The sequence below is a fragment of the Cyanistes caeruleus genome, chromosome 10 (assembly GCF_971803275.1).
Source record: "Cyanistes caeruleus chromosome 10, bCyaCae1.hap1.1, whole genome shotgun sequence".
NCBI lineage: Eukaryota > Metazoa > Chordata > Aves > Passeriformes > Paridae > Cyanistes > Cyanistes caeruleus.
Window position 1 is genome coordinate 9,262,581 of NC_141710.1, and position 25,914 is coordinate 9,288,494.

General features: G+C 42.0%; 1 protein-coding gene across 1 annotated transcript in view; it reads right to left on the reverse strand.

The window, feature by feature from the left end:
- LOC111933541 (uncharacterized) overlaps nucleotides 1–25,914 on the reverse strand; it is a 234,127-nt gene that overhangs the window by 190,697 nt on the left and 17,516 nt on the right. Inside the window, exons 2-9 of the mRNA XM_086844843.1 lie at nucleotides 23,853–23,923; nucleotides 21,999–22,070; nucleotides 21,324–21,403; nucleotides 20,600–20,671; nucleotides 19,355–19,458; nucleotides 8,539–8,780; nucleotides 6,563–6,657; nucleotides 3,610–3,767 (exon numbers count right to left, since the gene is read on the reverse strand). Coding sequence (XP_086700969.1) covers nucleotides 21,347–21,403; nucleotides 21,999–22,070; nucleotides 23,853–23,923 — 200 coding nt within the window. The 3' untranslated portion in view covers nucleotides 3,610–3,767; nucleotides 6,563–6,657; nucleotides 8,539–8,780; ... (1 more) ...; nucleotides 20,600–20,671; nucleotides 21,324–21,346. The remainder of the gene's footprint in view (nucleotides 1–3,609; nucleotides 3,768–6,562; nucleotides 6,658–8,538; nucleotides 8,781–19,354; nucleotides 19,459–20,599; nucleotides 20,672–21,323; nucleotides 21,404–21,998; nucleotides 22,071–23,852; nucleotides 23,924–25,914) is intronic.

A 25,914-nucleotide genomic window follows, 5' to 3' on the forward strand; every position in this document is an offset into this window, starting at 1 on the left:
CGGGTACAAGCTGTGGTTCGGGGAAGTAGCAAGGGGCCAGCAAATACTTTGCAGCCAGAGTTCATTTTTACTATTATATACCAGCCTTGGCAGCTGCTTCTCAGCTTCTCGGGACTGTAGTGACTCAAGGTGGGCACTTTTCCCCAGTTGTCATTAGCGAGGGCTGGTGAACTCCTCTGGAGTCTGTCCTGGCGACACGGAATAACCCCGGCATCAGGAGCATGTCCTTGCCCGTTTGTGCCCGGTTCGGCTCACAGGCTCAGACCTACAGGGAAATCAGCATCCTGCAAGGTCTCAGGCAGTCCCAGAGCTGTGAAGGCGCATTCCCAGCACCTGGCTGGCTCCATTACAATTGGTGTGGTTCTATCTGTACAAGGAGGGACTTTCCAAATTTCCTTGTGTTCACGTTTATTGCTGCCGTGTTCCAGGTAATGCAAACGGCAGGTAACTGGAGCATTTCTGTCCTTATTAGTTTGTGTTCCACAGGATTTCCTCGGCACAGATGACACCTTGGACAGCCTGCTTCATGCACAGACTATATACCCATCGCCCCACCGCGGTGAGGGCTTTTTTATCTCAAAGTAATCCCCTGAGCACCTCCCGTCCCCCAGCCCCAGCGCGGAGCTGGCTGGTGGCAGGTCCCCAGGCCGGGCTGAGCTGGCCGGCGCCGCCGGAACGGGAAAGCCCTCATCGCTCCCGATTGTTTTCCTGAATGCCTCTGCGAACAAGGGCGAGAGGAAACATCAGGGCCTGGCGGGCGGCCAGCGGCCGAGGCAAACACGCTCCGCCTGCGCCGCCTCAGCCGTGGGCTCCCGGCCCGGGGGGACGCGGCCCTTCTGTGCCTCCTCACAGCCCCTGCGTGCCGGCCGGGGCCGGGGGAAACTCCTCGCCCCTCAGAGCATTGTTCCGCTCGGAACAAAACCTGCCCGCAGCCTCGGAAAAATAAAATTATAAATAAATAAAAATAAAAGCAGTTTCCTCTCGCACAGGTGTGGTGGGGCTGTGGGGGGGATCACCCCAGAACCGGGCCACGCCACGGGAGCCACCATCAGCCCTATTGCCCAACTCCATCAGGATGAGATCCTGGGAAAGCCTCCCACAGCAGCCGCTGACTCTTACAGGGTGCGGGGCGAGGAGGATGAGGGACAGGCAGAGGTGCCGCTGGCACCGGGCTGCCTTTGCCCTCACACCCTCTGCCCATGCACAGGCAGTTGCCAGGCTGTGGGGTCCCATGCAGCCTCCCAAAGAGCCGTGTCCTGGTCACCGTCCAGCTGCCCATGGGGCGCAGCCAGGCTAGGATTTCTCCTTTTGAGATGGGCACGTTGGGAGCACATGTGAAAGCAGTTAACTGTGCAGTTATTTGGTCACAGGAATTTACATGCTCAGCCGCTGAAGCTGGAGGCTCTATGGTTAACTGGAGATGTTTAATGGATTTGTAGCAATGGGTGGTGGGTCTTTTAAGTCCTGCAGTCTGTTCAGCTCCAGACCAAGAAACAGACTGCGAGTTTGTACGTCTAAACCCATTCCTTTCAGAGCAAGGGCAAAGGGGTGGAATCCAAGACAGGGCAGTGATAGAACCACCCATGCTTTAGTCTCAAATCCAGTCATCTGTGGCATCAGAACAGCACATGAGACCACAGCTGACATGCTGCCATGAGATCACTTCCTCCCACTACCATTTTCCAGGCTCCACAGGCAAAGTTTGGGAATCACCATTTTACAAGTGTCAATAACTTGCAAGAAATTTTCCAGGCTCTACCAACAACACGTTTTGAGTTTGTAAGAAGCTCCACTACAGAGAGAGCTCTTTAAAAAGTAAAAATTAGTGAGATCAAGATAAGAAAATAAATAGTGCTGACTTAACATTCCTTTCCCGGGGTGAAACATAAAGCAAATTGGGCATTTCCTACAGCTCTTTGCAAACATTGCTTCTTTGGAGGCAGGACAGATGGAACAGTGGTCTAGGGCTCAGGACACCTGGACTTATTTCCATCTGTGTCACTTATCTGCTGAGTAACCTTGGTATATTACTGTAAAATGACACTCAAAGAATCTATGAATGAGAAGTGCTGCACAGGGACTAAGCTCTTCTGCCATCTTCCCACAGCACTGACACAATCCTATGCCACAGCTGGCATTGCTGTCACAGCTTGCTTACAGTCCTGTGGAAGGGCCTTCTAATCAAGCAGTTCTGTTTGCAAGAAATTAGTCCAAAAGAGATGTGTGAAACCAGAAGGATACTTCTACCTGGATTTTTAGTAGAGTTAAGATCCAGGTTACAGATTGAAATCCACAGGACCAAGAGAGCATTTCAATTTCAGGCATCTACTGTGGGATTGACGTTGTTGCCTATATTTTTAAGTCCCATTCACAACTGCAGCAATAGAAAAAACCTAATAATGGTAGGCGAGGTCTGTTCAGTCAGACAAAAGTACCAGTCAGATTCAGTTTCTGTAGACCACTGGGATTTTATGCCATTGAGAACAGTATCCATATGGCTGTAACACCAGTTTTCCATACTCTCTGGTAAAAGCTTCCCAGAAACCAAAATAAGGTGGAATCTGTTTTAATCCTGCCCTGTTTACACACTAGAGAGCACCTGTTTTCAAGTAAATCCTTAGCAGAAGCCAGTGAATCAATGTGCCTTATCCTGTGGGACTGAGGCCTACATTTTAAAATCTTTAAGGGATACTTAACTGAGCTTTATCATCAGGAGAGGATCAGTTTAACATCTGAATCTCCCAGGAGCCATATACATGATTTATCTGTCTGAAGGCTTAGAATCCCATCCAGCCTACAAAACAGAACCTTGGACAGGCCACCGGACATTTATCTTACCTTGAGGTTTATTAAATACCCACTGCCAAGCTCTCTGAATATTTGGCTTCAAAAAGATTAGCCAGAAAAACCTAAGAATTGCACTTATCTGATCCAGCAATATCAAATCCTTAATGATGTCTACCACAGTGAAATAAATAAACTCTCTTGTAATAAAATCTTTTTTTCTCTTCTGAAACAAATTCAAGTTTTTCATAGGTTTAGAAGGTGTGGTTCTGGCCAAAGCAGGTAAGTGACCAAAACAGCAATGAGGGGCTAAATAAACAAATATATTGCTTTGTAGATAATTTTATCTATTTGCACTAAGTTATTTATTAGCTTAATGTCACTGGCATGTACAAATTGGCTCTAAGAAAATCATTTGACTCTTTTTTTTTTTCTCTGCCATTTTCCATGCATTGCAGAATTCTCAGATGTATCATGAAAGACCTTATAGGCCTACATGTCAAACAGCAAAAAGTCAAAATTATTATCATATATGTGTCTTCAACTGCAACTTCTTCACTGTAAGAGACAATAGGTGCATTCACATTGGGTTGCTAAGTTAAACAAGCCTTTAATTCAAAAACAAACATTACAACTAAAATGGCTCACAGAACACAAATTCTGAAATATATGTATTAACTGGTAAAATTCCAGGTCGCAATTACTCTTTATATAAATGTTTGTCCTCATGGAATCTGAAGAAGCAAATACAAGGAAGGTAACACCCTGTAGGAATAGAAATGTGTTCAGTTCCTTGTCTAGGACTCTAACAAAGAATATACTCACACATGAGGCTGAGTATCTGGATTCTGAGATATCTGTCTCCAAAGCTGGAAAAGGCACCAAACACAAGGAACCCCTTCCAGAACACGTTGCCTGGGTGGGCTGCTCGTCTGTGGAGTTCTCAAAGTCTCCTCATGCAGGGCAGGCCATAAACGGTCAGCCTGAGATCCAAGAGACATTGGGATCATGTTCCCAAGGCAGCCATATGCCAGATGCAAGATTATATTCTCTAGCAAGACTGCAGCAATTCAGCAAAAATGCATGTAATTCCTAATATTTCAGCCTCAACAGATCTGTGTTTGCAGACTTTGGCATCACTGGAACATTTCCAGACAGTTCCACTCCCATCAGCTCCATTTGTTCTGAATCTCTGGATGGTGCTACACCTCTGACACACAGGTACACATGAGATAAAGAGAACACATTGGAGTGAGGTTACTATCCAAAGCTTCAGGGGCATAAAAAATGGATGCAAATTATTAAATCAGACTTGGATTCACCTATGGTGTTCAATGGGTCCTGGCTGACCCATTCTGCTGAGAAATTATAATAGGCCAAAGCAAAGGGAAGGAGAAGAGGTAACTAAGAGACTGCTTAGTAAATTCAGCCCTGGTGAGGTCATGGACAAACTACCAAGGCCCTCCCTGTTTGTGGCATATCTAGAAACATCTAAAATAAGATGATATGGAAAAGGCTAAGGTAGAAAGAGTTTATATTTTATCTGGAGAGTAGTGGAGAGTAGTTACTTCTAAAAACAAAATAATCAGGCAAAGGGCCTTGTGCACCTGCTAATCAGCTCTGCCTGTCAAATTAAAAAGGAGCTGTGGGTGTTTCCAGATGAGTTTAAGAAACATCTTTACCTTGAGACATCAGTGTTTAGCCCCAAAAGGGCATTTCAAGTGCCCCTTAATTGCCAGTATGAAAAGTAAGAGATAATGATGAGAACAGATGGGGGTTGGTTTCACATCCCATTATGGAGCAAACTATATAATCCTTACTCAGGTGGGAGCACAGACTTTAATTCTGTACATCACAGTAGAATGTAATGCAGTAAAAGAGAACATTCCTGCATTATTCTGAAATCACAGTCTGGACCCCATTTGATGTAAGAGGAAAAGATTATTAAATAAAGAAATTTTAAAAGATCATAAGGTACCTCTACCTCTACTAGAAGATAAAAAAGCTGTATGTTACACTGCAAATAGTACTTCATCTAACAAAAAGCTGTGTTGTTATCCCACAAATACAGAGGACACCATGGAGCAGCAATTTGTTTGACTTGCCAGAGTAGGTAGCAAGGAATAGAAAGGAGAGCATTTTTAACAACTGTTTCTGTCATTGCAGGAGAGGAAGAATTGCCCAAGGCAGGGATATTTCCTGGTATGGCACAGGGACTTTGATAGTCAGCTGGTAATACATTTACCAGCTATCTAGTTTTCCCAGAAGTGTCTTGACCTGAGCTGACTCATCTGTGTCCCAGGAGGCTGACTAATCATTCTGATTTATTATGCTGTGGCCTGCTAGCCATTTCAGCTCTGTTTACATTGGTGCCAGTACAAAATTTTATACAGGGCAATCTAGGTTCTGTATGGGCATAGTTATTTAAACTAGAATCAAAACCAAGAAGAATTTATCACCAAGCATCCACAAAAATGAAATAAGGGCAAAATGGCACTCTGCTGAACGTCTGGGAAAAATGCTGAAAATTTAAAGGGCAGGCAGACAAGCTAGTAAGCCAATTAAGCCTGAAGTTAATTGGTAATTGTAGGCATCTTACAATGAAATTACAAAATTCCAAGGACTGCTTGTAACCTACAAAAAACCCACATGATTATTTTTAACAAGGAAGCAATGGAGTTCTGTGTTACAGGAAACAATCTCAGTCATACTGAAATAATTGCTCTTGGTGGTGAGCATGTACAAACCATGGCGTGGAAACCAGAAAAAAAGCCTCTTGAAAAACCCAGAGAGTGTGAGCCCATTTGCCTTCATTTGTACCAAAAACCTGTTCTAAATGGACCTCTACACCAAAAAACATACTTGTGATGGGCATAACTGTGTCAGCTTTGTGTGATACTGTTATCACCTGCGGACAGCAGTCAAGGAAACTTCCACTCATGAGACCTAAAGTAGACTAAGCAGAAGACTCAGCAAAGCATGGAAAAAAAACAACAAAAAGGATAGCACAGCTGACGAAGAGTATTTTCCAAAAGCAATCTCAAGCCCACATGCTCAGATATACGGTAGTACCTCATTAAATACAGTAGTTTGCCTATTCCCACCAGTATTGCATTTGAGATTCCACATTGCTTGTATCTTACTGATTTACACCTAAATTGTGCTCAATTTATTTTATTTTGCTTGCTTTGGAAGCTTGGCTTGGGATCTGAGATTCACTCTGGCAAATGGCTTTCTCTATCTCAACCCATGGTAACAGTTTGTGAGACAAATAAAGGCACTGACAGGTTCTCTGCCCCAGAATTTTGTATCAGAAGTGAATGAAGAAGTGAATACCACACTTCCTCAAAGCCAGGCTCTGAACACTTCCTCTAGAATTAGTAAGTTGTAGAAATGTCACCATCCTAAGTTTCAGCAAATTTACGATACAAAGACAGGGTACTTGGATGGATTATTGAAAAAGGAAGGTGTATTCTCAGTGAAAGTGAGGTCTTATTTTCTTAGCAAATCTCTTGTTTATAAATTAGTGTTTAAAGAGAAAAACAAATCACTTACTTAAAGAAAGTGCCCAAAACTTTTAATCTTACACTCATTTCTGAGAGAAGTGTATTGCTTACAGTGACCTTCACTTAAAAAAAATACTGATGCCAACAAATGCCTGCCAGCTGTGCATGAGAAACACTCTTCATTACACTGAACTTTGTAGTATTAGTGATGTTTCCACTAGACATTTTCAGCCACTGATAAAAAATATTTTGTATTTTTTCAACTCACTCACATGAAATGGTTGTTTCAAGTGTATCTGTCACTGTGGTTTCCTGGATTTCTTCAGTTGTGTTGGAAAGCTTGTAAATTCCCATGGCTGATAGCAGGCTAAGGAAGGAAATAAAAAATAGTAAATACCACTTCAATGGTGTAAGTCCTTTTCTGCTCTTTTTTGGCTGAGACTGCATTTCAGGAGATTATTATCTGCTTTTACACAAACTTCAAAACAGTTCCATCTGGGAATCCATCTGTATGTCCATTTTGCACCCTCAATTGAACTCCCTTCCGCCAAATCAGGCTTTACTAAAGATATATACTAGTAGATTAGTATTTGGCTGAATTAAGTGAGTCTGGGCTGCTAGTTTATTTTACAGGAGCATTTGACAGTATCAATACATTAAATGGATGAAGCAACTGGATGGAAAATTACTCTTTAATATCATATTACTTCCTACAGCTACAGAGCTAAATATGTAAAAGAAATAGTATGATAAATCAGTTTATCTTTTTCCATGTACAGTGATTGGGTATTTAATATCTGCTAATTTTTAATTATATATTTGAAAATTAACATGGTTTTAAACTGAAAAAAAATGCATATAGAATGTATTTACTACACAGAGGAATGTCAGCAGATCAGTTTTCTGAAGTTATACCTCTTTTTACACTCAGATCATGTACTAAAATTACTTGTGCTGCTTATTGCTTGTATTGCTGCAGATGAGACCAGAATGCAGCCCAGCACAGCTGCAGAGAGCATGAAATACGCAGCAAGGACTATTAGTTACTAACTCCAATTTACTTTTCAGAAAGCACCTAACTGTCCCATAAGCTGTAAACAATCCCATGATTCCTGGAGAACATGAATAATAGTGAAAGAATCACGCCTTCTGAACACAAGATTGAAGAATTTGCTGCAGCTGTTCTAAGAGAAGACATAAGAAGAAATTCTGAGTAGCATAATGCTGTTAGAGGAATATTGACACTGAGTTGACCCAGTGACAGCACTCAGAGCTGATGAAGAGATTTAAATGGTGCATTCTGGTGACGGGTTCAAAAGTCAGAAGTCATAACCCAAAATAATTGTGTATACCGGAAATTCAAACTATTTCACTCAGGGTCAGAATATTGAACTAATGGAATTAGTTGCCAACTAAGAACATGGAAACACTGCAGTCTAAGTGGTTTGGAGACATCTTGGCACTTTTATGGAGAGAGAAAGGATTAAAGGATCTAGTGACAAAACAGAAAAGTGGGGGTTATGAAAAACTTAAGGGGGGACAAGCCTCTGAGGTCAAGTGGCATTTTCCTCTCCAAACGTCATTTCCTCTCTTTTATGTCACTCTTCCTAAAGACCTCATGTCAAAATCACTAAAGCTTAGATGAAAAATGGACTTCTACTGGATTGAAACAGGGATGAAGCAGCATTATCTTTTCCTCTGCTCCATAATAGGGGCTGCTAACCAACAAGAAGAGACTTCTTTATCTATATACAGTGCCATGCATTTGACCCACTCAGTCTAACACAGCACATGAGGTTTTCTCATATCAGCCTCTTCCTGTAACCTTATCTTCCCCAGTCCCATCAGAATACTACAACTGACCAGAGAACAGAAATAAACTGTAATAACCTAATGTCACAACACAACTGTCTAATGTACATTTCATTGGTGACACACTTCTTAATCTGTACTGCCCAAAACATTTGCAGTATTAGCATGGGCACGCCATTTGCAATTGCAAGAAGTACATGGAGCTACTGATCAATGTTTTAAGCACTAATTAAATGACAAAGCACTAATAAAGACTCTATATTAGATATTTATGCCTTATTTTGTTTTAGAAGAAAACCTGTTCCCATGAAGAGGTTGCATCAGATATAAGAACATTTTAGTTGGAAACTGCACACTTATATAAAAAGCATATGTAAAAGAAGGAGCATTTTTAATTTGTCAGGTATTAAAGCAAGACTGTATTAAAAGTTCTTACTGTTTGACTCTTCCAGAAACAGTTCTTACAAGTTAACTTTTACACTGTAGCTGCTTTCCTTTGCCTGTTGCTTGAGTTGACACCTGCTGCACCAGTTGAGGCACACAAGGGCTCCTCCAGCCAGCTTGGTACTGATCTGTCCCCAGGTCTTGTGGGATACTCAGACATTCTGTAGCACTATGTCACTGCATTGTGCTATGTCCTACTTGAGTTAGGCTCCAAACTCTTGGTCTCCAGTGTACCTGTAAAAACAAGATGTAAGAAGGAGGGTAGGTAGATTATGGCAGGGGTGATGCTCAGAGAATCATGAATGCACTGATAAAACTGTCTTGGAACCTGACTTTTTTCAACAGCATAAACCAAATCACATTTTCCAGAGCTAGGTCCACCTGGATATGTATCAGCATAAAATCACCCAGCCATTTCTTTTCCAAAAGGTGTGGAGGGATCCCTTTGCTGATGCTTCATGGAATACACACTTTTATTCTGTGTCTCAGCAGACTCAGTAATGCTTACCTGGGTTGTCTCCAAATCCAGCTTGCCGATGAGCTTCCTCACAGGGAGAGGTACTGAACACATTTTGTACCTTTCTAATCCTGAGGAAAGTCCCTGAGCATGCCTGATCCATGGCAGCAGCCTGCCAGGTGAGATGGACAGACATCCTCCAAGCACTACAGAAGAGCTTGAGTGGAGCTGATTCGGATCAGGAATGAGCCAAAGCAAGAGAGCATGGGGCAGGCCTGCATTCAGGAAAGGGGATTTGTCCAGAGATAACAAAGGAAAATTTCAATACTTTTCTGAATTGCAGGGAGCCTAAATAGAACAAATTTTTGAACTTTTGGAACGTTTGGAACATTTGCCAGTGATTCAGTTATTTTTTCCATATGGCAGAAAAAAGCTTGTGTCTTTATGCATTTTACATAGAAAGCAGCTTTGTCAGCTCACATCCTGGGATGTGGCATTAAAGAACATTCCGCTGATTCTACCCACACAGACAGCTCAATTTCCCCAAATCCCTCAGCTTTCAGTTACCACTAAAAACAGATGTCAAAATCTTTGCAGACTATATTATTAAAACAGGTAAACATTTGTTTGTGTTTTTCTTTCTCATCTTCATAAAAACACTGTAAAATCACAGTTTCTTAAAGCATCTCTGAGGTGCCCTAGAATTTCAGCTAACCTACATTTGCTTCTATCCAGTGTCAGTCTGACACCTCTACCTATCTCTGCAGAATCCCACAGTACTATATAATATGCCTCCAAAACTTATCTAGGTTTCATGTAATAAATATATTTTATACTTTCAGACAGATAAAAAGATAATCCAAATTATAATTATAACCACTGGCTCCATGTAACACTTACTCCTTACAGCATGAAGACATTTTTTCAAATTTGAATTTGGTTTTGTTAAACCTAACAAGTGGCTTCTGATTTAATCTGCAATTAATTACTTTCAAAATTAGGAGATCTTAAAGCATTGAAGCTCCCTCTTAGTTAAAAAGAACAATTAATTATAGCTTAGTAATCAATTAAAAGCTATGCATTAGTAATATTTTGCATTCGGAGAGACAACAGTTATACAGACAGAAACACGTTTGTGGATGGATACCTCAGAAAAGTCGATGTAAGAGAGAGTTCACCTGTCTAGAACTCTACAGTCTTGATTCTAAAACAAAATTAGACAGGGACTCAGTAGGTTGAAAAAGGCCAAGTAAGATCTTGATCTCCTTCTGCCTCTCCTTCCACCTTTCCTACCTGCTCCATTTTGCCATTTTGGTCCATGATTCTGTTTGCCCTGTAAAGATTTATCTTTAACAGAACATCTCTCATGAGCGTTTGTATGTGTACAAGATCACTGCTTAAGCAAAACAAGTCACTATCTCCTCTGAATCCTCCCATGCCATTGTGATGTTAAAGTGATTTATAACGAAGAATTTATATCTCATTATTCAATAATGGGTGTTGCTCAGATTTCAGAGTCTATCTGGCTCCATTAATTATATGTCAATGATTTTTTTTCTCTCCTTTTCCAACAGAAAAATAAGGTGCTGCCAGAGCAGTCTGCCTGAAAGGTTCAAATGTCAGGGCAGCAGTTTTGAATCTAAGGCTCTGACTCAATCAATGCAAGAAAGAAAACAGCTATTAGAGATTCCCTGAAAGTTGCTGTGATGGGAAAAAGCCTAGAACTGCTTTTCACCCACCTGCCTCCATGAATTCGGCTCTGTCCTGAATGGTACAGCACAAAATGCAACATCAGGAGAATAAATAACCTGGCCTGAAATTTCTTGGACTTTTCCTATGGCTGGCACTAAGGGTTCCTCCTTTCCCTTCACAGATAATGGACTGACAAGGGCAGTTCTGCAATTCAGAGGGAAGTACTGCAAGTTACACTGCAGCAGGGCATGGGGGCCAGAACAGGGCTCAAGCTTCCACTGAACAAGTTTAGCATTTTATTTACACATTTAAGGAAAGTACAATAGAGGAAGTATCTCCTGGGGGCCAATTAACCTCTTAAACATGTTCACCTTTTTCAGCATCACTTTTACCTACAAATATATGAGGATAACATGTACCTGACCTGCCTCCAAAGAGACCACAATTTGCAAAGTATCAGGTGGCTACTTCTGATGAGCAGAAGAGAAGGGGTGAGGGAGCTTTTTCCCCAGCTCCTCTGGTACAACAGACAAACAGCCTCTAAAGACTTCCTAGAGAAACCTCCATTCAGGAGGTAGAGCAAAGAGCAGAGAATTATTGGGACTTTAAAATCCTTTGAGAGGACTGCCCCAGAAGAGGGATATTTGAAATAAGGACCTCTGTATTCTCTCCCTCCTCCCTCAGGGACAATGACACCAGCAGATAGGAAAGAGACTGATTCCTCCTCAGATCTATGTGTCTTCACTATAGCAACTGATAACTAAATATTCTTGAATTAAAACCAGAGCTGGACAGGTTAGGTCCTGATAAACTCAATACAGTTTACTGCTTAGCAATTTTGTCAGCCTATTCATATTTCCTCAATACCATCACTCACAGGCTGCCTAAGCACCAAAAAATAAATATCATTCAAATTGCTTAAAGGTTTCCTGGGAAAAATATCTGACTGTATGACTCAAGTGTCCAGAATTGCCACATGTTCTGGACGAACATCTTTTAAACATTCTAAGACTGTGTCCTGTCCTACTCCATTTGTGTTTTCCTGACCTTTTACAGTTGCCTTCCTCTATTTGTATGCACCTGTTTGCCATTACCATTACCAAAAATTCTTCCTCCATCAATGTTTGCAGGTCTCCTGCAATCTTTCAAGACTTTTGCTGTGACCAAGCTATCATGTTAACCTGGCTTCCCTGGAGGCACTGTCTGCATCTAAATCTGTGCAGAAAAGCCACCAGCCTGGAGAAACAACAGGGGAAGTTCAATTAAAGACAGTACAGGAGACAAGTTTTGTGTGTGACCTCTCTCCTGCTGACACATCAGTCTCCTTGATCATTCATACAGGTAACAGCAAAACCAACAAATGACACAAGAGAAAAGGACTTGTCAAAGTAGGTGGTGACCTGGCCACCAATTTCTCTATTAAAAGGATGGGTTTGTTTTTTACTGGTACTTGTTTTCTGCTGAAGACATATCAACGCTTGAAATTCTCAATGTATTTCTGTTGTCAGTCACTAGATCACTCTTTAAACTTCTGTTTCTGTGGTGGGATACAAGATTAAACATAAAATTAATCACCAAAATACTTTTGCCGCTTGAAAGGACAAAATTTCCTATTGAATATATAAAATCTTTGATTTACACCACATGGTCACAAAATGTGTTTTCCACTTGTCTCATCTGGATATCTCCAGGCTTTTCCAGGTTCTTTCCCTTTTATTTTTTTATCCTATAATTACTCAAGGAGAGCAACTTGACACTGTTGCCATAAAGATGAAAGCCCTAAGAGAGTGGCATGTTTAACACCTTTCAACCAATCAAAAGAGCCTGAGAAGACGAAGAGAGAACTCATTATAATGCTTTTTGTTGGGGTATAAAAAAAAATCATCTAATGACTGTAGACCTTTAGGCTTACTTGCTTTGGTTACAGGCTTATGCCAATGCTGAGCCAATGTGGTCTGAATTAAATTCCAGGTAAAACAGTCAGAATCCTTCTGCATCCTTACATGGTCTGACTGTCCCAAAGGGGACAGACTCTATCTGCTCGCCCAAACACAGATTCCCTGCACTTGGCTCTGTACCCAGAGTCGTAAGAAAGTCATTTCAGGAGCAGTGTTCTAGGTTTCTTAAACAAACAATATACATTGAAATAGTTACTGCCAAGGATTGAAATAATGCCTAAGTGACTTTTTCCAGGCACTCCACAATACAATAATTTTTTCATCCAACAGCCTTTCATGTGACACTTTTATACAAAAATGTTTACAGGAAATGGCAAACTTTCCTTTCATTCTTCAGGTTACATGTAACCCCCATAAAATGCAAATGCTGAGTGAAGTCATTGAACTACCTGACACTTAAAAATGAACACATCTAAGTATCCTGCTTAAGATCAAATGGTGGCTCCCAGCAGCTTAACGGATATTTCAAACACTGGATAACTGATTTTTTCCTGGCCTCCAACTGCCACTTTTAATGGGGAGTTACACAGTGAATCTTTATTAGCAAAGACGGTGGGCCTTAGGGGGTCAAGCAAAGGCAGTTTTCATTTGCACTTGTGCAGTGGGATGCTCAAGCCTTTATCGTTGTGCAGACTTCTAAAATTTGAAATGAGGACTGGGGACTGTCACAGAGACAAAACATCTAGGAACACACAGTCTCATAGCACACCAGAGTCTATGCACTTTATAGCAGACCTGTACGAAAGCTGGCAACAGCTGCTACGAAATGCCAGCCAAAATCCCAGAATCTGCTTCTGCAAAGACTTTTCCAAAGAAATGGAAATGTTTCAAATCACTAAAAAACTTCTAGGATTCTCTCTCATCAGAATAGTTTAATAATGATATAAAAATGCCAGTTGCATGCAGTTTTCCTCTTCTCCCATCCTTTCCCCAAAGTTTTAGGAGGGGTGCTTTACCACAAAAGTGGAAGCCAAAAAGCCTCAAAACCGATTTGCAAGGAATGCCTTTACCAGTAGCACATACAGAGAGAGGCACATTGAGCCTCTGGCACAACAGACATGAGGTTCCCCAAGCTGAACTCAATGGACATGGGCTTGTGACTCCTGCAGTTTCTGTGGGAGATGTTTGGGCTATTCCCATGGTGTGCAAAAGACAACGCAAGGCCCTCCAGCTGAATGGGAGTGACTCATAAGGAAGCAGAAAAGCTTTCCTAAAAATGACTTATCATAGTCTTCCTCTTTCATTCTTGCTGGAGAGATGTCAAGGTTTGCTTCTCTTCCTTCTGTCCTTCCTTGCATATTTTTCAACCAAATGATTATGTCACTGTCTTCTTTCCTCTCAATAAAGAGAAGTGTCCAACCTTCAGCATTCCAACTGCAACCACCTGCGAAAGAGCTACACAGCACATGTAGTGCTGCTTGGCCAACAGGAGGGAAGGATCCCTTCCCTTGGGCTGCACTGGCTGCCCAAGGTGTGCTGTGAATGTGGCTTCATGCTCATGGCTACTCCACCGGCAGCTCACCATGCCAGGGACACAGGGGCAGCTGCTTGTGGGGCAGTGTGTCCTGGCTTTGTGACATGCCAGCTCGAAACTGTGTGACAGGAACAATCTGTTGGAGCAGGAGTTTCTTATGTGTTCTTTGCTAGCAGAAGAAATCAATCTCTAAGATACACACTGGGTAAAAAGGAGCTTCAAGCTCTCTTCATGTCTTCTCCCTCACTGCCAGCTTTGGGAAGAGAGCAGTTGCTACTAAAGAAAAGGGGCTTCATATTTTGCCATGTTTGTTGTCATGGTTTTTCCCCCCTAAGGCCTTATCCCAGTTACTACAGAAGTAAATTGGCAGGCAAGAAATGCTGGCAGTTATGAGTCCTATTGCCATAGGGCTGCTTTGTCTCTCAGTGCAAGCAGTCAGTGTATTTCTGGTTTATGTTTACCATCAGAGCCACAGTCAGTCACAGAAGCTGCAGTTCCAGCCTTGCATCTACAAGGGGAGATACCACAGATACCATCATAGCCTTCACAGAGGTGACTTTCTGGAGGGGATGCTGAGGTGCCTGCTCTTGTTTCTCCATGACCACATTGAGGGACAATCCAAGGGTTTTGGGCAGCTAGGACAGAGTCTGGTTCTTCTGCACAACAAATCAAATTGACCAGCAGTATGAAGTATTAGACATTTCAAATAGCCAGAATTTATCCCAAGAAGATGCTGTTTATTTGAAACACCTTGTTCCAAATCTTCTGCAAGTCAGAACCTGGATCCAGCCTGGATTACCACTTCAAAGCTGATGATCCTAAAAATTGAAATTCAAAACCAAATTTAAAAGCACCAAAAATAACATTTTCTACAGCTGAGGAACTCTGTTTTACACCCATCTTGGAACATGTTTCATTGAGTGCAAAAATGATAATCTTGGCAAAGTTAGCAGAATTTTATCACTTGCTTTTTCCAGAGGATTTACTACCTGTGTGGGACAGGCATAATGGAACTCATTCTAATGCTCCATCCAGAAGAGAGTTCAAGAGAAAGTAAGAGCATGTCTTTTAATGAGTAGAAACAAGAGAAAGGTGACTGAGACTTGGCCAATTCAACCTTTCTAAAAGCTTATCCCTTTGCAATCATTGTAAACTTCATTTCCTCACACTCAGGACACACACCTGACAATGTGACCACACAACTCCACTGGACTTTGATGTAAGGGTGAGCCCGCAGGCAGACAAACAAATTGCTTCAGCTCACATCTCTCTTTCTGGCATTTTTGTCTTTCTTCAATAGTCAACTTGGATAAAAGCAAATCTCCTGAGAGGAAAAATATGTTTCTATTTAGTAGGGGACCATCCTTTGTCCATCCTCAGACTGAGAAAGGAGTAGCATTGAGCTCTAGGACAAGAAGAGGAATGCACAAACGTTGAACTAGCTGATGAGCAGCGTTTTTATGGGAAGGCAGGAAGAGGAGGGTTTAAAAGAAACATTTTGGTTTCTTTGAAATGGTGTACACATTTTGGGCATACAACACGAAAATTATAACTGCTTTAGAAATTATTCCCAAGAAAACTTACAACTGTTTAGAGGCAAAAGTCTCACTGGGGGAAGAAGAAGCACTGTGGGTTACAGGAGAGATTCAGAGAAGGCAGCCAGGCTGCCTGGATTCACAGAGGCACTGTCACATAAAGTCACATATAGACAACTGGCCTCCCAGCCTCCACTCCCAGATAGAAATAGACCTCTGAGATGTAAGAGGGGAGGGGGCAGACCAAAAAGGAAGAATTACCCTCCCCCTGGCCTGTGCTAGATTTGTCTGCAGGCACAAGCAGTCACGGGGTCTGTGAAGCAATAAGATAACGTGACATGGCAGAGATTAAAAATAACATTGCTGATTGGAAAACATCAGTGTCCATTACATGGGACAAACTCCTGGGGCTACATGCAAAAAGGTTTCCAAATTCTCTGTGATGGGAGTCTAGATCTTGAAAGGTGGATAGCAACAGCAAATAACTTGTGGGAAAGAGGCAACTCCCAGGTTCATTCAGTCATCCAGGAGGTACCCTGAAACCACCTGTTACACCGGGCTCCAAAGAAAAGAAATACTGAGGTCTCCAACATGTGCATTTCAACAAGTAATTAGACCTTACCAAAGTGCTTCTCTAGATAACAAAGGAGGCCAGGAGAAGCTGTGTGTCTGGGATTAAAAGTGTTTCAGTCATGGATATAGCTGAAAGGAAAGCTGCTTCTATACAACACAAAATAAGTTGTAATAAAATATATAGGACTGCTTTGCACTAAATAACAGGTAATTTCACATCTTCCAATACCCATACTTTGGACAAGCTTTTACAAACCAAATTCAATGAGTTCTGCTCAAGGGACTCTTGCAACACTGTGGAGCATGAAATATCCACAGGTATTGCAACATCTTAATTGCAAAATAAAGGCTGTTTGCCTCCAAATCTCCTCACAGTCTCCTTCCAGCCAACAGTGACAGTATTACATGGAGATTATTTTCTCTTGGGTTAGTGAGTTGAATCAGCTCAGTGGCCATCTGACAGGCACCCAACACACCCAAGTCAAAGAAAGTAGCACAATTGCAAGGCCATGAGCTAAGAAGGGGAGCAAGACTCCCCTGCAATACTGAACTATTAGCACCGTGCCTTCTGGCCCTGCAGTGCTGCTCATGGATTGTTCCACTGTCCCCTTGGTTAGAGGCAAGAGTTCAGCAAGTAATTTCTGTGCCCAGGTGCTCCAGCTTGGACAGGAAATCAATGCTGCACCCCACCACATGTTGTGGCCATGCCTCTAAAGAATCAGGGAGAAGTAGTTGTTGTGAACATTTATTGGCACAGAAAAAATTACCCCAATTATCTGCGCGTGATAAGCTAACAAAGGGAGTTTTTAAATACTCAGATTCAGAAATCAAGCACAGCAGTTCACTACCACTGACAACAGAACAGTGAGTATATTGAAACAACTCAGACAATGCAAGGTTTGCTGGTACCTCTTTCCTTTTTATTCTTAGTTGATCCCTATGTTTTCACCACATTGCACTGCACTCTCCCTGTTTTTCCTCTATATATTCTAGCCATCTTCTGCTTTTCCTTCAGACTTCCAGGCCAGAATTACTGGGAGGGGAGCATCACTCTACCTTCTTACAGAGAGCAAAAAACAACAGCACTTAACCATTTATGTGATAAAATGAACACAGACTCTGGTGATCAAAGGATAAAATCAGCATCTTCCAGAAGAGTTCAGAGTGGGACCCAGCTGAAGGTCAGAGGGCTCTGGAGGAGCCCTGAGTGCATGGTTCAGTGACACAGCCAGGCTGATCTGCTGGCTGGCAGGTACAGATGGAGGACTTCTGTTCCTACATAATGTTATTCCTCTATCCCCTGTGCCTCCTGCTCCAGGTGCCCGGGTGCAGCCCTTCCCCTTTAGCGCTACTAATTATCCAGTTCAGCTCATGGGCAAGGCAGAACACTTAATTCCAGTTGTGAAGTCTTACAAATTAAGCAGGTTGAACAAGACATGGTGGACCACCAGAGCCGATGTGGGGAAAGCAGTGGGGAACAGGAAGGTGGAAGGAGCAGGATTGGTCCCTCTTACCTGAAAAATTGAGAAACATCATCAAACTCTGTGACTTCTTCTGGTGGAGACTATACTGGGTCTCTCTTTGTATCCCTGTGAGATTCTGTCATTGGGCACTCAGACACTCTCAAGAAAGAGTGAGAGGAAGAGATTACCTGATCAATCAAGTATTTCCTTCAGCTGCAGCTCTTTTTCCTACAGGAAGCCCTGGCTTGTATAAACCACTCAAGAAGCAAACATCAAAGGACTCCTCTATCATTTAGTCAGGATAATAGACTGCACTTGAACTCTACTCAGTGAAGTGAAACTTCTTAAACTGAGAGCTGGAGTTTAATTTGTTATTCCTGGCAAACTGCCCAAGAGGAAATGGATCCAGGGCAGAAGTTTGTTTGTTAGATAGCAGTGAGAGATTGACACTTTTATAATATGCCACAAAAGCAGGGAGAATAGAAAGAGCTGTTAAAACTACTGATTATTCTAAGATCTGCTCTTAATGCTGCATCAGTTAAAAGATCTCCTTTTAGTAATTGTCAAATAATGGAAATAAGAGACCATGAAACATCAGTAAGAAGGATTTTGAACAGACATTCTGCACATGAGGCTGATTCAAAAGAATAGGATGAAAAAACACAAAATCAGCTGCAGCAGGTCCTTTACAGACTGGAATCCTTCCCTAAAGACACAAGGTACTGACTGCCAGTCCAGTCCACACTTTCAGCGCACATAACCTGCTCACCAGTGTCAAAAATGTGGTGCAAGGAGCTCTCAGTTGTTTGATAAGGTAAGTTACAGCCCAGCCAGGATCCCACTCCAGTGTGTTGTCCTGTAGCTCTGTTGGCTCTGTGTCTCAAGATACGGAAGCTCATGGACCCTCTGCCCTACAGTGGCACAACCTCAGTCACACCAAGCTCCAGAAAGCCAACAAAAAACATGACTTTTGTGAACAGACAGCAAAATGGTTTCACTGCACTGAAATTCTTTACTACATTTTTCAAAACAACCAACTGCACCTGATCGGCACACCTTAAGCAAAAACATCACATGTACTTTTAAGATATCCTCTTCTAAATAAGAAATCTGAAGTTGCTTTTTGACTTCAGGATATATGAGGGTTACATCTTTATTATATATTAACAGTAAAAATATTCCATGGTAACACATTCCATTTTGGAATCTCCTTCACAGTAATTTACAGGTTGCATTAAGACAGACAATTCAAACTAATGAAAGCTCCTAACAAGAGCAAAGCAGTGCATTTACCATAAATACCAAGAGACTTCGTCCCTTCAGGCAATTTTTTAAATATTTATTTCCACTTCACTATGCCTGGAGCACAGTTTAAGGAGCTGATTAGGTATATAGATTAAAGAACAACTACAAATATTAAGAAATGCTACTAGGCATAGCTGGTAGTAACTCTTCTGAAGTTCCTTGCACAAATTTTGCAATGTGGAAGAATTCTGAATATTGTTATACCCCTTTCACTGATACTTTTTTCCTTTGGTAAATAATTTTATTTGGAAAGGCTTTATCTAAAGGTTAAACAGCCCCTATGCAATCTCTGAATGAAACAGAAAAGCATGCTTAGATGTCTGGTCCCAACCGCCAGTGTCCCATACCTACCAAAACTTCCAGCCTGTGTGGACACTGGCAGCTCCCAGAGTACATCTGCCACCAAGTCCTGTCCTTCCATGTGGACAAGGCAGACATGGATCCACCCTCAGACCCTGCAGAGATGCAGCAGAGAGTTTTCAGCTGTTTGGACCATTAATGCCATTACAGACATTCCTCATCATTCAAAGAATAAATAACAACACACATGGAACATCCTGTGGATCGATCTGACTTGGCAGCCATGAGCTGCCAAGCTGACCCATACTGGCTCTGCCATACACCACAAGAACAGATACAATGTGAACATTGTCCAATACATTTCCTGTAGTTTCTGCCTGGGTCTTGGTGAGATTGTCTCTTGGGATAGAAAGATTCATCAATAAGCATTCATCCATAATTAAGCAAATAGGCTATTGGAAAAATTTAATAGCAAATAACTAATAATGATTCTCATACCATAAGAAGACAAAAAGAGAAACAGGAAAGCATGAAATCATATTCTGGCTTTCTGCACAAGAACCACAGAATAAATCATATGCTGTTGATATATTGCTTTCAGATTCTCACCCAATAGTTATTATGACCAAATCCACAGCAAGTCAGTATGTAAAAACAGAGGAATGAGGCTGGTGGAGGCTGTTTGGTTCTCAAAGCCAAGATAGCTTTAAACAGGTAGCATCTTTACCTTTAAATTAGCAATTTTAGCTAATTGGGCTGTCACTTTTCCATCTGCAAACCACTAAGCATTTGCCTCCTAAGCTCAGGGAAAAGGCCTCCAGAGACTGTGAGTCAGTGAACAAAAACTGTTTTGGGTCCCATGGCAAAGAAAGTACTTTGCTCTCAAAAATAGATACATTTCTTGTGGGAAAAAACAGCCCAGCTCCTTCCTCTCCCATAGATAACAACGTAAAATGTCAGACACCTCCCAGGCTCCATTCCCAGGAGATCAATAGCATTGCAGTCATTACTTCGGTGGGTTTTTTTCCTTGAAGGTTAATTCATATCTAACCAAAAATTGTGACCCAACAGCTCACTACTTATGGGAGCATGAGGTGTGGAATGTTTGGCTGCCAGTAATGCTGAACTGCTACAGCTGCAAAAAGCTACAGCAGGGTTTGGGCACTTGGAGACACGAAACTGGGGTGGGAGACAGGTAAAGATTGGATGCAGGGGAGCAGGCAGGGCCTGTGTTAAGTGCACAGCAGTGAGAAGCTCCAAAGCAAGGGGAAGAGGTTGCATGCAAGGAAAACCCACCTGCTCATGTTTGCAGCAGGAAACTCATGGGGTGCGTTCACTGTGTTGCCAGCATATCCTGCAGGTTTGGGGCTGCACAGTGACAGTAGAGCAATGTGAAACCCTTAGACAGTAGAGCCTAATGAAACCCTAAAGACCACATTCAAGGGTAAAAACTGTTCCATGTGCACCTTTTTTAATGCAAAGGCATTAAACCCAGAGGGTTTGGTGACTGCAGCACCTGGGGCACAGTAACAGCTCTGCCAGAGCCACCAGGCCCTGTGCTGCTGGCTGTCACCTGCTGCAGGGCACAGCAGCCCAGGGGGCTGAGCCCTGCTGGGAAACTGCACAGAAGGTCTGACAGCATCTGTGTCACAGCACTGCAACAGCCTGCAGCTCCTCAAGCATCTCTGCTCACCCTCAGCCCTTCTGGGCCCCTCTGCTGCACCTCACACCTGTATTAACTTTGTGCTGAGATTGCAGGCTGCCACCCCTAGGGCAGGGGCAGAAGGACAGATGTGAGGACACTCCCCAGAGGTGATCCTCGTCCATTATTCTCATTTCACTGGATAAATTCAACACCAAATAGCTAGGAAAAAAAAAAAAAGAAAAATAATCCCAGACAGGCAGTTAAACTGAACCCCAGGCTGTGCAGTACCACAGCAGGCTCCACAAAGCTCTTGCAGTACCAGGGGAGTAAGAAAAGGGGGAAGAAACATCACAAGAGATGACTTTGCTTACTCACATCATTGGTGCAGACAATCTTGTTTACATTTGATTGGCCTCATCTAAACTTTGCTGGAGGTTGACCATAATATTTACAAGCTGAAAGAACAATTATGTAGCTGAGAGCAGCTAAATGGAACAAAACAAAACCAGAGACGCAGAAATCATGTCATCTGCTAAAGTCAAAAAAACAAACTAAGCCATCAGACCACACATCTGCCTCACGCTATATAAATTTACACCATGGTACTATTTGTGCAGCTTTACAGCAATATGGATGTTCTTTGAGTTTATAAACACTTACAGTGCTTATGTGCTCCATGTACTTATTTGTACCATAAAAATTTATATGGAAGGGTATTTCCTATGCCTCGTCTGTTTGTTTACAGAGTCCACCTTTAAAAGACCAATATTCTTCCCTCTGGGGCCTGTTTACAGTCTGCACCTGTGATGGTTTCTTCAGTTTCAACCTCATGGGCTGTATTTCTTACATAACTGTTTTCCCTCTTTCAGACACCATTAATCATCCCTCTGTCAAGATCTTCTTCCCACACCAGGCTTTACTGTACATTCCTTGCGTTTTCGTACCATGATGTCAGTACAGAATGGAACAAAGATAAGAATTGCTCAAGATTTTCCTTCAAACGATCCCATTTCTACAAAGCTATATATAAAATAAAACCCTCATACTCACCATGGAATTTGGGAAGGACAAGGCTTGGGGATTTGTGATTTTCTCATATTCTGTATCCTTATTTCTTGAAAACTAAATGCAAAATTATTTTGGAAAAATGAGTGCAGGAGTACAGGGACCAAAGCAAGCACAACACATTGTAATCAATGGTAGAGCAACTAGGCAAGTATGCAAATTGCACTGCAAATGTTTTGAAAATAGTTCACTAACCATGCTTGAAAAATTATGACTTTTTTCACACTTTTCAATGTTTGGGAAAGTGAGATTGTTGAATGCATTTAACATCTTTTTCACCACTGCAAATGATTTAGAATAGCAAGAAGAAAAGAGTGTTGAGATGCTACTTCCATTTATTTGCATGTTTCAGAGATAGAATAGACTCCAAATTTTTAATTATCATTTTCCTTTTATGAAAGAAAACAAACTCTATTAGTCTGTCAAATCCCTATTCCTGGGCAAACATTCACCCTACTGTGGTTTTATTGGACTCAAGAGTAGGTAGCTCCAAATAAGTAAAGATCTCTGCCTTATTTTGTTGTAACACTAACACTGTAAAGAGCAAAGACTCCACGTAACATCTCAGCAAAGCATCAGAGGAGCAGTGTTGTAACATATCTGGCTGTCAACCATCAGCCTATAAAAATACCCAGGCAGCTCTGTTCTTCTCTTGGAGTGAAGAAGAGAGCTGTTCATGCAGAACAATATTTGTTTTATTGACAGATTTTACTGTTATCTGTTACCCACCAGTGGGCTCCATTTGCAGTTTTCATCATAGAGTAATTGCTTATTAGAGACATTAGCAGGTTGTTTATTTGAAAACTATTATGCTAATAAGGAACAATCATATTAGCAAGGTGTGCTCTTTACAACTTTATTTGTTTATCCTCAGGGACTAAACTTCTGAAACCTCAAACCTTTTGTTACATACTGAAAGATTTGGAAGTAAAATGTCTGAAGGTTTTTCTTCATGTCTGGGAAATTTGTCCAATAATAATCAGTAGTTTTATTGCCATCATCAATAACAGGAGCTGCCTCTGACAGAAAGATGTTCACAGGATTGAAGGCTATTCTGTACACAACCATTTATTTGCTAAGCAGTCTGGAAAAATCATCTTGCTGCTGTATTTGCACATTTTCTTATTATAAATGTTACCATATCTATAATGTACCAACTTTACTATATCATGAAGCCCAAAGGGAAGGAAGACACTGATTGTAGCATAACTTCCAAGGCTCTGGGAAAACACCTGTTTCCCTTATCCTTTGAGCTTTAGGGGCTTTTTAACCTCAAACTCACCAATAAACTCCTTTAATGATAACCTAGATGGGATCAGTTACATTTACACATCCTAAGATTTCTAAAAAACCAACAAGTACTTACAGCACAATTTCACTCCTGCAAGAAAATGTTTTTACCATTGACACAGCTGAAATTTTTGCAGTGCTACTGCTGTTCATTATTTTGCTGTGCTGGGGTATTTGGTGCTATACATAGTATCACTTTCAGGCAAAATTAAGAAAGCAGTCTTGCAATGGGTAGTGCCCACAAGCAGAGTAGAGTTGCAGATTCCAATCTGACTGCATACCAAAGCAACAAGACATAATTATTTATATACCAGTATCACACAGACCCACATTTGGGCTCACAGCCGAAAGTGATAAGGTGCAACATAAACATGCAGGTAAAGAACATCCTAAACCAAGAGGATCACATGTAAAATGATGACCATAAAAAAAAGATCATGGAAAAAAAAAAGCAACCAAAAAAAGAAGAGCAAGCAAACCACAGAGCAGGAGAAGAAAAAAGAGAAAGGACAACTTGACTGAGGACTGACAGAACACAACTCAGCTCACCTCTTGCCTGTGGCTCACTTTGGCAGCCAGCGAGTGGAGGATGTGGCTTTGGATTAAGTAATCAGACAAGTCTGTGTAAAAATGGAAACAGAATAGGCTAGATTTTGTTGTGTAAATATATAGATACTAAGCACTCAAAATATCCTAGTGTATTTCCCTTCTCCCTGTTTCTGTGTACATAGAGACCTGCATGTATGCTCATGTATGACTCATAAGAAAGTTCATTTAATCTTACTGTAGTGTAAGTAAAATGTTGAAAGATGAGGTAACAATGCAGGGAATCAGGCATGTTGTATCGAAATTGCATGTGTCCGTGGGCTGGAGTCCAAAGCCAGCAATCCTGATGTATTTTGGAAATTTTTGCTCTTGAAATTGAGTGAGCACACCCAGATACTACCTGAACTTCCACATCACTGACTTCATATGATGGAGGGGCAGAAGGAGATGAATCCTTATACTAAAACTAAAACTTCTTGCAGTAGTCTCTATAACTGTGTAAAGGTAAACTGTAACAGCAAAGAAAAGAGAAATATATAGAAGGCACAATGTTTTGTTCTGAAGCCACTCTTCAGGAAAGAGGCTTATCATATTACATGATACTTTACAAACCAATGCTTCCCTCAAAACATGGGCGATCTTGTTTCAGTGCTGCCTTTGTGCCAGAAAAGTCTCTCTGAGTAAGGGCTGCTTCACTTCATAGTATGTACAGAGTTCCTAGGGCTGAAAGCTCAGCTCAGTATCTGTGACTGGGTGCCCTTCCAGCCAAGCCCCTGCTTTGCCTGGTACTCAGCCCCCCTAAGCTATGCCAGAGGATCCCATCTGTGCCAAAGGACTTCCCTGCATCTGGAGTGGCAGGATAAAAGCCAGTTTTAGACAGCTGAGCATGTGATGTAGTGCCATACTTTTAAGAGATAATTTCAACAACTCCTTAAAAAAGGCCTGTGCCAGGTAAGGTTCACCCTTTAGGTCTTTAGTGTAAACTGCAGTGCATACTCTTCTGGTGTGTGCTTCAGCAGAATTCCAGGCTCACAACACCTCATCCAGGAGAAGGACAGTCCCTTCTGCTTATCTTTGCCTGTCCCAGATTTTGCAGGCTGTTTGTCTCACCCTGCCAACACACAAGGGTGGCAGCCTGGGAGTGACAGCTTTCTAACCTCTTCCTCAGTTACTTACATCTGCTGGCAGAAATTCTTCAGAGATGGCAAGAGGGCTAGATATTTACAAGTGGTGTTTATTTTTCTGGAATAGCATATGCAGCCAGCTGCATGTTCTCTTCATCAAAAAGTCTTGTGATCGGAACAGCCTTAAGCCACTCTCCTGTGTCACTTGTCCTTCTTGATCAGCTTAAAAAAAAATAAAAGGAACATCCTGCCACTTCATGGTGTGCTCTTAGAAGCATGGTTGTGTTTGTTAGCACATAGAGTATGGGATGGCTTTGAGAAGAGCTCTCTGTTCCAGCAGGTTTACATTTGAAGGTGACAGTAATGAATGGGATCAGCCTGTTTCTCACTTTCAGGGGCTGAGCCTCAGGCTGGCACAGGCAGTGCTGCAAGGCAGATTTGTGTCCATTTGTGCTCCAGCACCATGGCTTCAAGGCTCTTCTCTCAACTCATCCTCTCTCTAGGTGGTTGGTAAGGAAACTTGCATGTGAGATTTGTCTTGGTTTCCAGTCTAAAATCTCCTGACTGTAGCTCTGGTCACAGTCCAGCTTAGGAAGACAGACCTGTGCTGGCTTCACACACAAGTGACTACAAGTAAAAAAATATCAGCGATGCCACAGTAGACACGAACAGATGAGCTGAGGCTTCATAATGCACCCAGAAACATCTGAGGGATGCAAAGCCAAGCTCAGGCAGCTCCAAAGCCCCGCTCTCTGCACTCCTGTCACCTCACCTTGCAGCCATGCTGCCTGGGCCCTGCTGCTCTGCCCAGGGTGTGACAGTGGGGACACCCTTCAGCTTACAAGGCAGGGTGACAGCACCTCCTCATCCTCTGCCTCACCCCTGCACAGCTGTTGGATGGGAAGGCAGCATCCCCCAGAGACACTGCCAGTCTGACTGGG